This window comes from Ornithorhynchus anatinus, chromosome 2 (genome assembly GCF_004115215.2).
Source record: "Ornithorhynchus anatinus isolate Pmale09 chromosome 2, mOrnAna1.pri.v4, whole genome shotgun sequence".
In the NCBI taxonomy this organism is placed as follows: Eukaryota; Metazoa; Chordata; class Mammalia; order Monotremata; family Ornithorhynchidae; genus Ornithorhynchus; species Ornithorhynchus anatinus.
In genome coordinates, this window is record NC_041729.1 from 47,868,945 (window position 1) to 47,888,245 (window position 19,301).

The window sequence follows — 19,301 nt, forward strand, 5'->3', positions numbered from 1 at the left end:
CCGACCCCGGGCTGCGATTGGCCGAGCCTCGCCCCCTCTCGCGCGCTGATTGGCTGCCTCCCCCCCCCTCCCCGCCTCGTTTGGAGCGGCCCGGCCCCGGGCCGCGATTGGCCGGGCCCCGCCCGTCGCGCGCCGCTGGGGCTTGATTCCACCAATGAGGGTCGGGCTCGCGCGGGCTGTCGGGAGGAGCCGGCCGCTATATAAAGGACCCCGCAGGGGGGCGGCCTCCGCGGGGTGGGCGGCGGCGGAGGAGGAGGGAGCTGCCCTGCGGCCGGCGAGCGGACCATGGCGGAGGGAGACAACCGCAGCACCAACCAGCTGGTGAGAGGCCCCGGCCGGCAGTGCGCATGCGCGGGCCCGCTTGCTGACAGTTGGCGGGAGGGGGGGGGGGTCGCGACGCCGCGCCTCTGCGCATGCGCGGGGTGTGGTCGGCCATGGGGGGGGGCGGGGAAGCAGCCTTCATCATCATCTTTAAGCGCTTACCATGTGCCAAACACTGTGCTAAGCGCAGGACCCTCCCCCCCTCCACCTCCCAACAGCAAACCATAATAGAATTATAAATAAAATCACGGCCTTGGTGAAGCGCTGGCCAGGGGCGAAGCCCTGCGCTGAGCGCTGGACCCTGGACATCCCCCCCCTCCCCCCCCAACTGCGACAATAATAGAATTAGAAATAAATAATGGCTTTTATTAAGCGCTTACTATGTGCGAAGCACTGCGCCGAGCGCTGCACCGTGGATATTCCCCCCCTAACAGCGACAATAATAGAATTAGAAATAAATAATGGCTTTTATTAAGCGCTTACTATGTGCGAAGCACTGCGCCGAGCGATGGACCGTGGACATCCCCCCCCCCAACTGCGACAGTAATAGAATTATAAATAAATAATGGCTTTTATTAAGCGCTTACTATGTGCGAAGCACTGCGCTGGACCATGGACCCACCCCCCAACTGCAACAATAATAGAAATAAATGCCCCCACCCCCCAACTGCAACAATAATACAATTATAAATAAATGATGGCTTTTGTTAAGCGCTTACTACGTGCGAAGCACTGCGCCGAGCACTGGACCGTGGACATCCCCCCCCCACTGCGACAATAATAGAATTATAAATAAATAATGGCTTTTATTAAATGTCTTCTATGTGCGAAGCACTGCGCCGAGCGCTGCACCGTGGACTCCCCCCCCCCAACTGTGACAATAATAGAATTATAAATAAATAATGGCTTTTACTAAGCGCTTACTGTGTGCAAAGCACTGCGCTGAGCTCTGGACTGTGGACACACCCCCAACTGCGACAATAATAGAATTAGAAATAAATTAAACGATGGGTTTTGTTAAGCGCTTACTATGTGCGAAGCACTGCGCCGAGCGCTGGACCGTGGACATCCCCCACCCCGACTGCGACAATAATAGAATTATAAATAAATAATGGCTTTTATTAAGCGTTTACTATGTGCGAAGCACTGCGCTGATAGCTGGACCGTGGACATCCCCCCCCAACTGCGACAATAATATAATTATAAATAATGGCTTTTATTAAGCGCTTACTACGTGTAAAGCACTGTGCTGAGCGCTGCACCGTGGACATCCCCCCCCCCAACTGCGACAATAATATAGTTATAAATAAATAATGGCTTTTATTAAGCGCTTACTACGTGCGAAGCACTGCGCCGAGCGCTGCACCGGAGACACCCCCGCCCCCCCAACTGCGACAATAATAGAATTAGAAATAAATTAAATAATAGGTTTTGTTAAGCGCTTACTATGCGCGAAGCACTGCGCCGAGCGCTGGACCGTGGACATCCCCCACCCCGACTGCGGCAATAATATAATTATAAATAAATAATGGCTTTTGTTAAGCGCTTACCACGTGCGAAGCACTGCGCCGAGCGCTGCACCGTGGACCCCCTTCACGGCGGCAACGATAACAATAATAAGTATAAATTAAATAATGGCCTCCGTTAAGCGCTTGCCATGTGCTAAGCGTTGGACCGTGGACCCTCCCCCCGCCCCCCAGCAGCCGGCAATAATATAATTATAAATTAAACAATGGCCTTTGTTAAGCGCTAACTCTGTGCGAAGCACTGGACCGTGGATCCCCCCCCCCCCCAAACAGCCACAATAATATTATAAATTAAACAATGGCCTTGGTTAAGCGCTTGCTATGTGCGAAGCGCTGGGCCGTGGACCCCCTCACAACAGCGGCAATAATATAATTGTAAATAAAGCGAATCATGGCCTTTGTGGAGCGCTTGCTTTGTGCGAAGCACTGCGCTGAGCGCTGGACCGTGGATGCCCCCCTCCCCCCCAACAACGGCGGCAATAATAATTATAAATTAAATAATGGCCTCGGTTAAGCGCTTAGTATGTGCGAAGCACTGGCCTAAGCGCTGGGGTAGGTACGAGGTAGGTTCCCCCTTTTAGCCGCTTGTCGAGCAGGGATCGTCTCTCTCTGTGGCCGAATTGTAGCTTCGAAGCGCTTAGACCAGTGCTCTGCACATAGTAAGCGCTCAATAGATGCGCTTATTAAATGCGCATTAATGAGTGAGTGCTGCCAAATTGTCCATTCCAAGCGCTTAGGACAGTGCCCTGCACACCGTAAGTGCTCAGTAAATACCATTGAATGAACGAATCCAAGGTAACGGGGTCGGGCGCGGTCCCCCGGCCCAGACCCCGTTTTACAGATGAGGGACACTGAGGCCCAGAGAGGGGACGGGACTTGCCCAAGGTCACGAGTCGGGATTAGAACCCATGGCCTGGACTCCCAGGCCTGGGCTCTGTCACCTAGGCCGTGCTGTTTGTCGAGTAATAAGAATAGCATTCGTTAAGTGCTTACCATGGGCGAAGCACTGTACCGAGCGCGGGGTAAAAATGGTGGTATTTGTTAAGCGCTCACTCTGTGCAAAGCGCTGGGGGGAACAAGGTGATCAGGTTGTCCCACGTGGGGCTCACGGTTTGAATCCCCATTTTACAGAGGAGGGAACTGAGGCCCGGAGAAGTGAAGTGACTTGCCCAAATAATAATATAGTAATATATTTATAATAATAATGTACAATACAATATAATAATAATAACGTTGGTATTTGTTAGGCGCTTACTATGTGCCGAGCACTGTTCTAAGCGCTGGGGGAGACCCGGGGGAATCGGGTTGTCCCACGTGAGGCTCACAGTCTTCATCCCCATTTTCCAGACGAGGTCGCTGAGGCCCCGAGAAGTGAAGTGACTTGCCCAGAGTCACCCAGCTGGCAAGCGGCGGAGTCGGGATTCGAACCCATGACCTCTGAGTCCCCAGCCCGGGCTCTTTCCACTGTACCACGCTCCGGGGCCTGGGAGTCGGAGGTCATGGGTTCTAATCCCGGCTCCGCCACTTCTCTGCTGCGGGGCCTCGGGCGAGTCGCCTGACGTCCCCGGGCCTCATCCGTAAAACGGGGATGGAGCCCGTGAGCCCCACGGGGGACACCCCGTTGACCTCGTATCTCCCCCGGCGCTTAGAACGGTGCTCGGCACCTAGTGAGCGCTTAAATAATAATGTTGGTATTTTTTAAGCGCTTACTAGGGGCCGAGCACCGTTCTAAGCGCCGGCGTAGGTGCAGGGTCATCGGGTCGTCCCACGGGAGGCTCACAGTTAATCCCCATTTTACAGATGAGGGAACTGAGGCCCAGAGAAGCGAAGTGACTCTTTCCCCAGACCCCCAGCTGACAGATGGCAGAGCCGGGATTCGAACCCATGACCTCTGACTCCCAAGACCGGGCTCTGTCCACCGAGCCGCGCGGCTTCTCCTAATACCGTCCTGATAGTGATGCAAGCAAATCGGGGTGGACACAGCCCCCCCCCCCCCCCAGGCTGCCGGTCTCAATCCCCATTTTACAGAGGAGGGGACTGAGGCCCAGAGAAGCGAGTGGGGCCGGGCGCCCCGAAGAGGTTGAAATTCGCCCGAGTCCGTAGCCCTGCCGGCGGGTGGGAGACGAGGCGGGCTGGAGGCAGCGGATTCCAGCTTCAGCTCGCCGCGGTAGAGAAGATCAGTCGATAAAGGGCGTCTATCGAGTGTTCATTGTGTGCAGAGCGCCGTACCGAGCGCTTGGGCGAGCACCGTGCGAAAGAGGAAGCGGACCCGTTCCTCCCCCCGTAATGAGCTCGTATCTGGGTTTGATCGCTCGGTCGTTCTTATCCAACGCTCACCCCGTGCAGGGCACTGTACTAAGCGCTTGGGCGAGCGCAGTACAAAAGGAGAAGCGGCTATGTTGCCCCCCCCCCCCCCCCCCCTTAACGAGTTTACGCCCGGGTTTGATCGATTCGCCGGTTGTATTTCCCGAATATACCTACCGTGTGGAGAGCGCTTTAATAATAAATGATAATAGCGTTGGTATTGGTTAAGCGCTTACTAGGTGCAGAGCACTGCAGAAGGAGAAGCGGACCCGTTCCTTCCCCCGTAATGAGCTCGTATCCGGGCTTGATCGCTCGGCCGTTCTTATCGAACGCTTAGTGTGCGCAGAGCACTGTACTAAGCGCTTGGGCGAGTACCGTACAAAAGAAGCGGCTACATTGCCTCCCCTTAACGAGTTTATACCCGGGTTTGATCCATTAGCCGGTTGTATTTCCCGAACACCTACCGTGTGGAGAGCGCTTTAATAATAAATAATAATGTTGGGATTAAGCGCTTACTAGGTGCAGAGCACTGTCCTAAGCGGCGGGGGAGATACAGGGTCATCAGATTGTCCCGGGCTCCCAGTCTTAATCCCCATTTTACAGAGGAGGGAACTGAGGCCCAGAGAAGTGAAGTGACTTGCCCACAGTCACACAGCTGACGAGTAATAATAATGTTGGTATTGGTTAAGCGCTCACTAGGTGCAGAGCAGTGTCCTAAGCGCCGGGGGAGATACAGGGTCATCGGGATGTCCCACGTGAGGCTCACAGTTAATCCCCATTTTACAGAGGAGGGAACTGAGGCACAGAGAGGTGACTTGCCCCGCAGTCACGCTGTTTACTAAGCGCTTGGGCGAGTGTAGCGTGGACACGTTCCCAGCCCATAACCGGGCTCCGATCACTCAATCGGCCGTTCTTAGCGAACCCTTCCTGGGTGCGGAGCACTGTGCTGAGAGCTCGGGCGAGTCCAAGGTAAGGGCGGGTGGGAAAAGAACCCGTTTGGGGTCCACTTCGAGTCCGACGGGCCCGGCACCGTCCCGTGAAAGGGAGGCGCCCCGCAGGGACCGTGAGTTATCCATCATCCGACCTTGGTTCTCTGAAAGACCTCAAGGGCGTTTCCCAGAATCCGCGTTCCCGGGCACGTCTTGTGTCCGGTCACGGCGCCAGGCTACACGCGGCGCGCGCCCTGGGTCGTCCGTGGGCCTCCCTGTGTGACCGGAGCCCGTGGGCACCGTCGAGGCACTTGCCAGAACCCCCATCACCTTCCGCCAGACGTCCAGACCCGGCTTTCGAGGGACGAGTGAAAATAATCAGTCCGAGCCCAGCGCGAGCGGCGTGACGTCGTTAGCCGGAGAAGAGAAACGGCCCCCCCCCCGGGCACGGCGCTCTTTGCGACGCCCGGGGCGCTGCGTCGTGAAACGGCCAAGGCCAGAGGGTTTCGTGTCGCGGACGGCTGTTCTGCAAACTCATCCACTCCGGGAAGAATGGTGGTAGTTGTTCATTCGTGCATCCGGTAGTATTGATTGTGCGCTTACTATGTGCAGAGCACTGTACTAAGCGCTTGGAATGGACAAATCGGTAACAGAGACAGTCCTTGCCCTTTGACGGGCTCACGGTCCAATCGGGGGAGACGGACAGACAGAAACAGTGGCGATAAATAGAATCGAGGCAATAAATATCTGTTAAGCGCTTACTCTGTGCAAAGCACTGTTCTAAGCGCCGTGGGGGGCGCAAGGTGAACAGGTCGTCCCATGTGGGGTTGACGGTTTTTAATCCCCATTTTACAGATGAGGGAACCGAGGCCCAGAGAAGTGAAGTGACTTGCCCAAAGTCACACAGCTGGCAAGCGGCAGAGCTGGCATTCGAACCCATGACCTCTGACTCCCAAGCCCGGGCTCTTGCCACTGAGCCACGCTGCTTCTGAGGGAAGGGTAGGGTTATTTGAGGGGGGTGAAGTGACTTAAGTCTTTGGTTCTTTTGGGGCTTTTAGCAACATCAGATGTCTTCCCTCGGGGGAACGTGAGGTAGCTTCAGCTCTTCAGTTGTTGTTTACGGTATTTGAGCCCTTACCGGATGGCAGAGCTTTCTGTTAAGCACCTGGGTGAGTGCAATTGAGTGTGAGAAATGAACTCGGAGAAGCGGCGTGGTGGAGCGAGAAGCGACGTGGCCTAGCGGAAAGAGCTCGGGCCCAGAGGTCGGAGGATTTGGGTTCCAGTCCCGGCTCTGCCCCCCGTCTGCCGGGTGACCGTAATAATAATAATAATAATAATGTTGGTATTTGTTAAGCGCCCACTATGTGCCGAGCACTGTTCTAAGCGCTGGGGTAGACATAGGGGAATCAGGTTGTCCCACGTGGGGCTCCCAGTCTTCATCCCCATTTTGCAGATGAGGGAACTGAGGCACCGAGAAGTGAAGTGACTTGCCCACAGTCACACGGCCGACAAGTGGCAGAGCTGGGATTCGAACTCCTGAGCCCTGACTCCAAAGCCCGTGCTCTTTCCACCGAGCCACGAGTCACTTATCTTCTCTGTGCCCGTTAACCTCGTCTGTAAAATGGGTACTGAGTGAACGCCAGCGTGGGACGTGGACCGTGACCAACTTGATCAGCTTGGTATCTACCCCAGTGCTCGCTACAGCGCGTGGCACATAATAAAGATTTTACAGATACCCTAAAGAAAGAAAGTAACCCCTCTGCCCTCCAATTTGCGGTCTAATGAGAATCTCGGAAACTGTTTGGTGTAATGCACGAAGAGCGTGTTTTTCCTAAATCAGATGTGCTTTAGCAACCACTCTGAACTGATAGAGTAACTATCGATTCGTAGATGAGACCCATCTTGAGGCAACTTTTTAACATGGGAGCCGAGAATTCGTATTTAACACTACGGGGCGGGCGTACCCAAGGTGATAGCCACCCCTAAATGCCTACAGCCCCCAGTCATCGGTAACATCCGTGACATGTATGACCTGAGGGTTCCGCCTGTATTGTTTTCACTTCTTGAACATCCAGTACATCGTCGCAGGACGTTAAAAGCCGACGATCCAGTACATCGTCGCGGGACGTTAAAAGCCGATGAAGGAGTTCCGGTCTCTACACCGTCAGCTAAAATCTGGGCATTAAGAAGCCTTACCTCATTTTGTTTTCCTTTTTTTTTTTTTATTTTAAAAGAAAGCAGATGAATCTGTAAAAATGAGGTGGGCGGGAAGCGTCTGCCAACTCTATCGTATCGTACCCTGCCGAGTGCTGCTTAGAGGACTCTGGGCTTAATAAATACCATTGATTGATGGAGGGAGGCATTCGTGGGTTTGGGAGGGTTTGGAGGAATTGGCCCACTACAGGGAGCATTACGAAGGCAAGAAGAAGGCCGTCGTTCAGTCTAAATGGGACAGATTCTTCCTTAAAGTTGAAAACCGACGCCACGGTCGACGGAACAAGCTTTTCCCTTTGCAGCCTCCTGCGAAGATTCAATTCGTCCTTCAGTGGGATGTTATAGTTTGAATTACTTGAACAATAGGTTAGTGATTCTGACTCTAACAATCTAGTATAGAAAGGAATTGCAGTCTTTTTCCTGAGGCTTTGAAACACATCCCAATTTCTGGTACAAATCCAGGAAAACATACCCCGTGATCCAGCCTGGTTTTCAGACCATCCTCTCCCTGTGTCGGGAGGTACGCCTTTGCTGGAGGGAGGTGCTGAGGAGAGCCAGGAGCAGGAGAGCCCTTGGAAACAAGGGAGAAGAAGGGGAGACAGAGGGCGGGAATGGATTTAAAGAATTATAGGGAACACCTAGCAAAATACATGTTACCCCACAATACATCCCCACACCCTTTTTTATTATTAAGTGCTTTCTATATGCCATTACTGGGGTCGATAAAAGCTAATCAGGTTGGACACGGTCCCACTGGGGGCTCACAGCCTCAATCCCCATTTAACAGATGAGGGAACTGAGGCCCAGAGAAGTGAAGCGACTTGCCCAAGGTCACCCAGCAGGCAAGCGCCGGAGCTGGGATGAGAACCCGGGTCCCTCTGGCTCCCGGGCCCGTGCCTCTCTCCACCAGCCCCGGCCGCTTCTGAGGGACCCCTCGCGGCTGGGTTGTCGGGTATTCCCGTGCCGTGTTTGGAATTCCCCACGAGGCTTCAGGATGCTGGTCAGCCAAGAACGGGTTCCTTAAATAAAAAGCGGGCCTCGTCAGGTCCTTGCTTTCCATTAACCTCCCTTCCTCGGAGAGCGGCACGGTGGTTAATTGAGAATGTCTGTGCGATGTAGGCCGCCGAGACCGCCAGCCTGGAGGAGCATCTGCAAGGATGGGGAGAAGTGATGCTGGTAGCCGACAAGATCCTTCGATGGGAAAGAGCCTGGTTTCCACCTGCCCTCATGGGTGTGATTTCTCTGGTATTTCTGTAAGTGAGCCACAAAATCGTTTTGATTCGGTAGTGTCGAAAGGTGCGAGCAGTACCCCCAACCGCTTCGTTTCCTAAAAAACGTTTCAATCCCCTGTATTATGTAAGATCTAGAGAAGGCACTTCCTTGAGGCAGTTCTTTTCTGCCCTTAGCATTCAGGATATTTGTGTGAATTTGGTCACTTAACGTAAGCGTGATTAAAATCCTCAGTCGGTAATCATATGTTGAAAGCGGGTCTTTTTTTTTTTTTTTTTTTTTTGCTTTACAGGTTGGTCTACTACTTGGATCCGTCGGTGCTGTCTGGGGTTTCTTGCTTTGTTATGTTTTTGTGCCTGGCTGATTACCTTGTTCCCATTCTCGCGCCTAGAATTTTTGGCTCCAACAAATGGTATGTGAATTGAGAACTAGACGAGCAACTTTTTGGTCATTAACTTACTCAGTACGTATATGGAAATAGAATTAGATTCATCCTGTTGGCTTTCGTGCGTCAGAGGAAGGTGTCCCAGGAGATGGGCAGCATGCAGAGCGGGTGAAAAGATTATCGCGGATTCATTCAGTCGTATTAAGCGCGTACTCTGTGCGGAACACTGTACTAAGCCCTTGGGAAAGTACAGTGCAACAATAAACAGTGACATTCCCTGCCCACAACGAGCTCACAGTCCAGACGGGGAGACAGGCATCTGTAGAAATAAATAAAATTACAGACGTATACATAAGTGCTGTGGGGACGCAGGTACCAGATTTGTCATTGCCTTTGAAAGATGATAGGCTGCGGGATAAGAATTTTAAGAAATTTCTCCTCTGTGGAGAGGCCAGGAAAAGCTTCCTCTTTGCAAAAGTGATCATTTTATAAATATTCCAATTTACTGTGCGTGCAGATTTCGCACAGTCAATTCCGGTATAATGCAAAAGTTAATATTCTTGACTATGAGAAAAGTTCATTACGACTTGCCACATCTTGACATATTCCTCCCTCCCCCACCATTTTTCTGGCATTGCATTCTGTTCAGATAGACCCAAGATGTTGAACATTTCCTGAAAGCACTGTATCCAAAACATATATATATATATATATAATATAGGCGTGCACTGTGGAACAACAGAGTATCATTTGTTAATCTGTGAGTAATAATGCTGGTATTTGTTAAGCGCTTATTATGTGCCGAGCACTGTTCTAATAAGCACTGAGGTAGACACAGGGTAATCCGGTTGTCCCACGTGAGGCTCACAGTCTTAATCCCCATTTTACAGATGAGGTAACTGAGGCACCGAGAAGTTAAGTGACTTGCCCACAGTCACACAGCTGACAAGTATTATGATCCTTCTGCCTTTTCAGGGAGCAGGAGGTAGAACTTCTTGGATTTTGATTTTGGAAAGGGGACCCACAAGCTACTAGAAAGTAGTACAAATAGAAACTACGATTTGATAGTAATGATGATAATTATGGTATTTTTTTGAAGTGCTTACTTTGTGCCAGGCACTGTTCTGCCCTGGGGCAGATAGAAGATAATCGGGTTGGACACAGTCCCCGTCCCACATAGGGCTCCGCTCATAATTCTCATTTTACAGATGAGGGAACTGAGGCACAGAGATTTTAAGTGACTTGCCTAAGGTCACACAGCAGACAAGTGGCAGAGTTGGCATTTAGAACCCGTGACCTCCTGACTCCCAGGCCTGTTCTCTATCCACCAGGCCATGCTGCTGCACTCTGTGGATATATGGATGTCCTTTAATTCCTAAACACACACAAAGCCCTTCAGAAACTTCTTTGGTGTCGAAGTCTTTATCGAAGGGCTTTTAGAATCTTCCATTTTGACATGAGCCTGTTTTGGGCCAGGAATGTACCTACCGACGCCGTTTTATTGAACTCTCCCGGGCACTTAGTACCGTGCTCTGCGCAAAGTAAATACTCAATAAATACCTTTGATTGGCAGGCAGTTCCCTCCCCCTTTCCTAAGAAATGGGATTAGTTTTAGTTAGTGGATGGCCGACAGAGTAGAAGATGCCTTGTTTTTTGCCATTCTTAGCAGTTAGTTTAATATGTCAAAAAGATCATTGATTTTACCCCATGCCGGGTTTGCTGAGAATCATTTTTTCCCCCTCAAGTTAGAAGAGGGTAATTTATTTTCGCTACCCTGAAATGCTTCTCTCTTCCATTTATGCCAAGTGCCCTGCTGGGAGTTGCCATGTTCTCCAGCCGTTGATATGGCTTAGTGAGTCCATTTTTCTCCAGTTTAGTTGGAGTAATTAATCTCTTAAAAACTGCCCTGGCAGGCTTTTTCCGGGGCGGGGCGGGCGGGGGGGGGGGTGCAGGCTTTTTCCAGGAAGTGGTGGGGGGGAAGAAAAAGAAATCCTTGGATCATTCTTCTCTGAAATGTTAGTCTGATAAGGCTTGGCAACGGATTATCTGAGAACAAATAATCTACCTAGTTTTCAGTGTATTCCTTCATACTAAAGCATAGTTAAAACTTGCTCAAGGAGTCTTCTCCTTCATGCTTGGATAGGTCAAGGCGACACACTACCAGGCTCTCCTGCTTCAGAGGCGTTTAAAGCCCTAAATGAAATTTTGCTCTTGTCATGCTATCCTACACTCGGGAAAACTGCACTTTGCATAAACAAATTAAAGGCAAGCAAAAGCTTTTCGGTGGATTCTCGGAGCCCGTCTAAATTGAAGTGGGATTTACTTCAGATGACTCCTAGCACAACAGTCAATTGAATGATGCCATGTTCAGATATTGAATGTCAGTATAGGAAAAACCCATATGAAGATGTGTGGGTGTAAGAGGATGTCAGCTGACTCAGAATCTAAAAGCTTGAGGTCAGAGAGTGAAGCACTGCACTAAAATATCCCCTGTGGTGAATGCTAATAGATACCAGTAAAGACTTTTATGTTATTACGCGATCACTAAAATTTACTGGATAGGCTAGTACACATTTAGAATCGAATACCTTGAATATTCCAAATGAGTTCCTTTGAAAATGAGTAATGTCCTTTACTGAGTATCCACTTGGTTCAGTGGACTGTGCTAAACAGAAAGTTCAACTAGGAACGTGAGGGTGAACGAAGGAACCTCACCGCAGAACTTCTTCACACCACCACCAAAATCCACCCTTTCCTCTCCATCCAAACTGCTACTCCCACCTGGATTACTGCATCAGCCTCCTTGCTGTCCTCCCAACCTCCTGTCTCTCCTTACTCCAGTCCATACTTCACTCTGCTGCCCAGATCACTTTTCTACAAAAACGTTCAGGGCATGTCATCCCCTTCCCCCCCCCCCCCCCAAAAAAACAACTCCAGTGGTTGCCCATCCACCTCTATATCAAACAAAATCTCCTCACCATTGGCTTTAAAGCACTCCATCACCTTGCCTCCGCCTACCTCACGTGGCTTCTCTCCTTCTCCAACCTAGCCCACACTTCGCTCTTCGAGGGCTAACCTTGTCACTGTACCTCGATCTCACCTGTCTCACCCCTGATCCCTAGTCCACGTCCTGCCTCTGGCCTGGAATGCCCTCCCTCCTCAAATCCTGTACCTTGTTCACACCTGTCTCACCCCTGATCCCTAGTCCACGTCCTGCCTCTGGCCTGGAATGCCCTCTCGCCTCAAATCCGACAGACAATTACTCTTCTTCCCGCCTTCTCCTCCCTCCCCCCAAACTTCAAAGCCTTATTGAAAGCCAATCTCCTCCAAGAAGCCTTCCCAGACAAAGCCCCGCTCTTCCTCATCTCCCACTCCCTTCTCCGTATCCCTGACTTGCTCTTTGATCCCCCCCAGCCCACAGCTCTTATTATAAATATCTGTAATTTTATTTATTTGTATTGATGTCTGTCTCCCCCCCCTCTGGACTGGAAGCTCATTGTGGGCAGGGAATGTCATTGTTTATTGCTGTGTTGTACTTTCCCAAGTGCTTAGGACAGTGCTCTGCACTCAGTAAGTGCTCAATAAATATGATTGAATGAATTTTATGGTTGAATGAACTAACGGAAGTATTATTATCAGTAATACTATTATTATATTTAAGTACTTAATATGTTTCAAGTACTGTTCTATGTGTTGGGGTAGATGTAAATTACTCAGGTTGGACATGCTCCCTGTCTAAGCAAGAGGGAGAACTGATATTTAATCCCCATGTTATAGTTGAGGAAATTGAGGCATATAAAAATTGTGACTTGCCGCAGGTTACGTAACAATTCAAGGAGCAATGCGGCATAATGGAGAAAAGCTTGGGTCCAGGAGTCAGAGAACCTGGGTTCTAATCCCAGCTCTGCCTCTTGCCTGCCGTGTGACTTCGGGCAAGTCACTTAACTTCTCTGGGCCTCGGTTACCTCATCTCTAAAATGAGGATTAAGACTGTGAGCCCCAATGTGGGACTTGGACTGTGTCTAACCCATTAGCTTGTGTCTACCCCGGCACTTAAGAAATGCCATTTAAAAAGAAAAAAAGCAACTGGCAGAGCTGGGATTAGAACCCAGGTCTTCTGACTCTCAGGCCCATGCTCTTTCCACATCTCCATGCGGTTTTTCAATGAGTATTTATAAAGAAGCAGATGTAATTTAAAAAAAAAATTGAACTACAGAAGCACAGAGTTAGTTTTGGTAGTAATGACCTACTGAGGGCCAGGCACTGTACTAATTACATAACTGTACAAATAATTTGTGCTTCTAAAAGGTCACTTACAAATTAAAGTCACTGGGGAGATCTGCAGAGCATGGCTTTTTGGGGGGAGGTTATTTCGTTTTGTTTTAAACCCTAACAACAAAAGAGCCAAGATGATAGATGGTTGTTGTCCACTCCCCTTGGAGTTCTACCATCTTGGTCGTCAAGAGTGAGAAGGGGGACAAAAAGGAGCCCTGGAGAGCTCCTCAATGACTTCAATTCGTAAATGAATTTAGGCGCAGACTTGCTTTGTAATAGATCTTGCCTGAAAAGGCGTTGATCTGCCATCCTTTGAATATTGGTGCCGTCGGCTCTATTTATAGTTTGGTAAAATTTTGTCTCCATAAGGACCACTGAACAACAGCAAAGATTTCATGAAATTTGCAGTAACCTAGTAAAAACTCGACGGAGAATTGTTGGCTGGTGGAAGCGTCTCTTCACGTTGAAGGAGGAAAAGCCTAAAATGGTACTTTTCACTTGGATACCTTTCACTTGTGGGAAAAGGCTGCCTCAAATATGGCTTTAAAATGGTTTGATAATTGACAGCCCCACGATGCAAGACTTAAAAAAGCCTTTGTTCTTTTTAAAATAGTGTGCTGCTTCTAAAACCAGCAGCCTGTTAAAGTGGATGCTTTTAATCACCGCGGTCCAGTGGTTTTGGTGTCACTTGTAAATTATCCCATTGGTTCAGTTCCTCTGAATGTTTACAGACTTTTTTTTCCTCCTATCAGCTAGGAATTGAAGTTGTTGTTTGGTCTCTAATTAGGCAATTGTTTTCTGTCACTGTGTTTCCTTTTTGGTTTCCAAAATAATAACAGAACACCTCAAAGTTGGTGGTGTTCCCTATTTTGTATCTTCTCTATCTTTGCGTAATGTAATTTTGTAAAGTCTGCTACAGAACTGGGGAAAGCTCCTGGGTAATCAGAAGAACATTTTTATATTCTCAGGTAACAGGAGCTCTGAGAGTATAATGTGCCAATGTACTGAATATGGCGACACTTCAAACCCCTCTGTTTAGGGTAAAATTGCCTAATACTAATTAGATAAGAAAATAGAATTATTTTAGCCTCATTATCCTAAGTCGTTAAAAGAAATACGGCCAGGAATAAATATTTCTAACTGGATACGATGCTTGTCGCGTGCATGAAAGGAGAACCTTCCCGTTTTGGAGTAGCAGTCTGTTTCTGTAATTAACCTGACACCCTTCTGTGTGATTCTTATCTTCTAGTACTTCATGACCATGATCCTTTCTCTGGCTGCCGTTGCCTGGGTAGGACAGCAAGTTCACAATCTCTTCCTCACCTACCTTATTGGTAAGTGTTTGTAGGTGGCAGACAGAAGCGGGGCGGAGGGTCTATTAAGCAAGCACCACCCCCCCCGTCCCGAGTCCTTGTCAAAGTTATAGATAGCACTGGTTCCCTCGGGGGCGCCCCGAGCCGGGAGCGGAGGGTCAGCGGTCCAACTGGGCCCACTCCTGCCCATTCAGGGCGACAGTGACACCCTGGAAGACGTCTCGGGGACACATTAGTAGTGGCAGAAGTCGGGGGGAGAGGTGACCCGCGTCCCCAGACTCCTCTAGTCTGCAGGCTCCTTACAGGCAGGGCTCCTGTTAGCCTCTTCCACCGTACTGGTCTCTCCTAAGCTCTGCACACACCCTAAGCGCTCAAACAATACCGTCGATTGATAGCTCGATGGCTTTCTTTATACCGAGCAGTGTACTAAATGCTCTCTTTGTGTAGAGCACACTACCGTTTGGGAGAATGCAGTCAGAGTAGGAGCATTCATAGCACGTGTCGAGCACGTGCGGTGTGCCGAGAAGCAGTGTGGCCTAGTGGAAAGAGCCTGGACTTGGGGGTGAAAGGACCTGGGTTCTAATCCCGGCCCTGCCACCTGTCTGCTGTGTATGGCCATGGCCCCCCAGCCCACTCCGGGGGCACCCGCCCGAGTTGAAGGGATCTGTGTCCCCACACTGCTAGATTGCACACTTTTTATGGGCAGGGCTCCCGTCAGCCTCTTCTGCTGTATTAGATCTCTCAAAAGGTTCTGCGTGCACTGTAAAGTGCTCCGTACCGTTGATTGATTTTGCTAAAGTGCGTGGTGTAACCTTTTAAAAATAACAACAAAAAAAAAAAAACGGAACCAAAGCCCCAAATAGCACATTATGCCGATAAAAGTAGCTCGGGGTTTGACCACAGGGATTTCAAGTGGCTGCTGTTTCAGAGATTCGGATTCTAGATGTGATGTTCATTTCTGAAAAATCGTCTACTGTCCGGTAAACGGACATTACTTAAGGGAATGTATTGCTAGCTGTTTAATTGGATTTGTTTTCTATTTTTAGTGACATTCTTACTGCTCCTTCCTGGACTAAATCAGCATGGCATCATTTCCAAGTACATCGGAATGGCCAAAAGGGAGATCAACAAACTCCTTAAGCAGAAAGAAAAGAAAAATGAGTGATGGGTTTGCCTTGTTCAGCCTGACTTAATGTGGCCTATAGTGACCCCGGGAACAGTTCCTACTGTGTGTGTGGGTTGGTGTGTGTGGGTGTGTGTGTGTGTGTACTAAAATGTTACAGAAGCAGCTTCTCTTATACTCCTTTGTTTTAACTTAAAAATGGGTCTGTAGTTTAAAAAAAAAAATCTAGATTATCGAAAGATTATCAGCCTTTGTTCTGCCTGTCAAGTGAGTTTCGTGTCCTCACTCATTTTGACTTTATGGAAAGTGACTTTCTGGGAAAGAAAACCCTCTGAGGATATATTTTGATTTCTTCTTTCTAGGAAAATCATTTAATGTGGTAATGAACATCAGCCCTTTAGTACAGTGAGAGTGGTGTAAATGATCAACCCTCATCTCAGAAGATATTCTGAACCAGCTAGACCTGTTCAGGGAATCTGTGTCTGCAGAGAGCTGGATTTATTGTTTGCTTTCAAGAATGTAAAGACCAATTTTACCATTTCTAATGGAAAGAGACCAATTAGCGTGATTAATTTTCCATTCCTGTTTCTCTGTGGGAAAATACCAACAAAGTCTACTGAAATGGGTTCCATCGCCTACCTGTTATTAATATTTTTTTCTTACTGAAAATCTTAGCCATCCGTAGACCCTTTGCCAGTTGCCTCCCCTGCCAGTTGGGGGTCTGGAACATTTTGAAAGTGTTATCCCTAGTGTCCCCTTAGTGATTTAGTAAAGTGTCAGAGATGTTCTTGAAGGATTCCTCTTAGACATGTGCTACCATTTTGAGGCTGCTAACTATTCTAATTCTCTTTGACTTAGCTGGAAGTTTTGATGGTCAGAACAGTTGTAAAGCTCAGACAGCCACTTGTAAGTCACAGTCTTTGGCAGAGGACTAAACGTGAGGCTGATGAGGCTCAACCTATCCATCCGATGTATTAGGGCTCTCATCAGTGGTAGAGGAACCACTATAAGGGATCGACCAAATGTTGTCGTTCTTCAAGCATCAAACTTAATGGGATGTCGAGCTATGACCCAGCCCGGATCCTTTCTGAGAGAGAAACTAACAGTCCTGCCAGTAATTCAGAGTTGAAGTCGGGGAGGACTGCCTTCTGTCTTTAGAAAGTCCGATTTGGTTCTGCAAGCGATCGCCGATCTAACCGGGCCACACGACGATACTCTCACCTCGGAAGGCGAGTCTGACCCTGACTGGTCTGAGCTGACTCCCTCTCTGAGGGTCGGGCGTCTCCCTCCATCTTGAACCTGCAGCCTGAAAGCCGGAGGAGCCGAGATTAGGGAGAACCAGTTAACCCAGTCCCCGTAGATTCAAGGTCGCATGAAATACGTTTGGGAACAGTCCTGAAAATCGCATTCAACTAGCAGTGATGTAGTTTTGTAACCTTTCTCGCACTGAGGCTATAGCAACTCGATTGTGATGTCCCTAACAGTGAATTCCCGTGTTTGAAATACTACTGTACTCATGGAGCCGGGTAGCATGTCATCGGTTTTATGAATGTCGTCCTGTATGCGAGCCAACTCAATTTCGTGGATCTCCTCTTGTAAATAAGCCTGTCTTCCTATCTGGATTATTTGTGTCCCGATGGCTTCTGCAGTTCTGTACCTTTTGGTCCTTTCACTGTTACGTGTAGAGAGGGAAACATTAAAACGTTGAACTCTTGCCTTGGATCCAGTATTCTTGCATGCCGCAGTGTTTTTAAAAGGTGAGCCGTGAGGTTTTGTAATTTAAATCGGTTCGTTAGGCAGCTGACTCAGCCAGCTAGGTTTCCCTGGCATGGACGGTGTGTGTAAGATTCAGAGGGTGAGAGGGGAGGGGCGTTCCCCTGAAAAAGTCTTAAAAGCACACTGATAACTCTTCTGGAGGGTACATACAGAAGAAGTCAGAACTTGCACCCGGGATGGCCAAGAAAGCAGTTCTTTCTTACTGTCCAATTCCTATTGCCAAGTGTTGAAGCTCACCGTGGGAGGGAACGTGTCTAGAAACTCTGCCGTGCTGTCCTCTCCCAAATGCTCAGTTCCGTGCTGTGCACACAGTAAGCCCGTAATCACAGTAATCTGCCAGTGATGATCTTAAGCCCTTTGATCCTCACCCCAGCCACACAGTACTGAAGCCAATATTCCTATACGCTATTTCCCCCATCTATTTTAACGTCTCTCTCCCCTTTAGACCGTAAACTCCTCGTGGCAGTGGATCACATCTACCAACTCTGTATTTTCCCAAGTGCTCCGTACAGTGGTCTGCACAGTGTAAGCGCTCAGTAAGTACCAGGTATTACTTGAGGAACAAACGATAAGGAGACGAAGCACGGCTAGGGACTTAGAAACATTAAACATGACAACACCACAGAGGACGGCCGTTTCGTGTGCCTAACGGGGCCAGAGATGGATCTCTCCGTGCCCCTTGCAGACTATACTTAAAACCAAGCAGCAAACAACGAATTTCCGTATTGAGGTCAGACTCCTAGCACTGAAGCTATGCTCACCCCTCCACAACCTCACTAGGCAAGACATTTTGAGGAGAACGGTTACCAGCAGGCTGCCCGACGGCGACTGTCTGGTGGGCTGAAGTGGGGCACAACCAGAACAAGGGCATCAGAGGAAACTCTTTAAAGAACCCAGTACAGTGTGGGCTCACGCTGAAAGCTCGGCGACTGCGTGAAAGACCAGATCGATGCAGCAGAGTCCAACGGGCTTCAAGAGGCAAAGAGACAAAAATGAAAAGAGCGCCAGATGTAGCAGGATAGGGAACCCGTCAGCAGGTAGGACAGTCGCGTGCGTCCCTGTTGTTTTCGGGACTTTCAGGTACCACGTCGGCTTTTTCAGCCCCGCTCATGCTCCTAGGTAAACTGCCCTGTCTTAAAATACAAATACAAAGCAGTCACTGTTTACTTGGATACCTCTTTGTGTTTCCTAGCTCTCTGAGTATTTATAACTATCCTTGACCCACAGGGCAACACCACTGCCCTCTTTATCGCCAATATCCTAGTTCTGCACTCCAGGCACGAGTGTTGTCTCCCCTCTTCTTAGTTATTCCCATTACATCACAGCTATAGCTGGATGGTAAAACCTCCAGTCCTCCCTATTTATCTCTTGGTCTTTGCATTTAGATTCAGTGCAAACTTTCTAAGTAACCTTTCTCTTTCCTTATATATCCTCGGACTTTTCTAGAGTCCCATATGGGTAAGGATTTTATTTATCTTTGGGTTTTGTAAATTCACTCCCACCAGTGAATTAACTGGGGGGATGGGAGTTAGGATAAGAGGGGAGGTGAGATAGAAAAGGGACATTCCAACATTCACGCCATGAGTCAAAGGTCAGAGATTAGTAATGAGCAAGATGCAGTTACTTAGTAAAAGTGTGAATTGGGGTACTGAAGGAGAAGAAAGAAGAAAGGTTAGTGCGAGACAGCTGACAGTTCCCAGTTAGGCACTGTCAGAATTTTGGATTTGGACACTAGGGATCTGGGGAAATTGGAACAGGGTCCAGAGAAGAGATCCTCAAGGATCCTGCAAGGAAGAAATTGGAATGATTTGGCCTGATAAGAAGGATCGGGGTGACAAAACCTCTTAAAGCTGTGAAACAATTTTAGGAAGATGATATTGTCCATGTCCACAGAGGGATCAACTA

The 19,301-nt window shown here is 49.0% G+C and overlaps 1 protein-coding gene across 1 annotated transcript; it reads left to right on the forward strand.

Annotated features, from left to right (window-relative positions):
• Window positions 1-218: 218 nt before the first annotated feature.
• On the forward strand, window positions 219-17,334 carry ARL6IP1 (ADP ribosylation factor like GTPase 6 interacting protein 1). The gene is made up of 6 exons (XM_029057599.2): window positions 219-321; window positions 8,414-8,547; window positions 8,817-8,936; window positions 13,554-13,671; window positions 14,434-14,518; window positions 15,544-17,334. The coding sequence occupies exons 1-6, from the start codon at window positions 286-288 to the stop codon at window positions 15,660-15,662; spliced, it is 612 nt and encodes a 203-aa protein (XP_028913432.1). The 5' UTR covers window positions 219-285; the 3' UTR covers window positions 15,663-17,334.
• The last annotated feature ends 1,967 nt before the right edge of the window (window positions 17,335-19,301 follow it).

Coding starts and splice junctions, on each gene's coding strand:
- ARL6IP1 (XM_029057599.2), top strand. CDS start 286: ATGGCGGAGGGAGACAACCGCAGCACCAACCAGCTG. Junction 322..8,413: donor ACCGCAGCACCAACCAGCTG/GTGAGAGGCCCC, acceptor TGTGCGATGTAG/GCCGCCGAGACCGCCAGCCT. Junction 13,672..14,433: donor AGGAGGAAAAGCCTAAAATG/GTACTTTTCACT, acceptor CTTATCTTCTAG/TACTTCATGACCATGATCCT.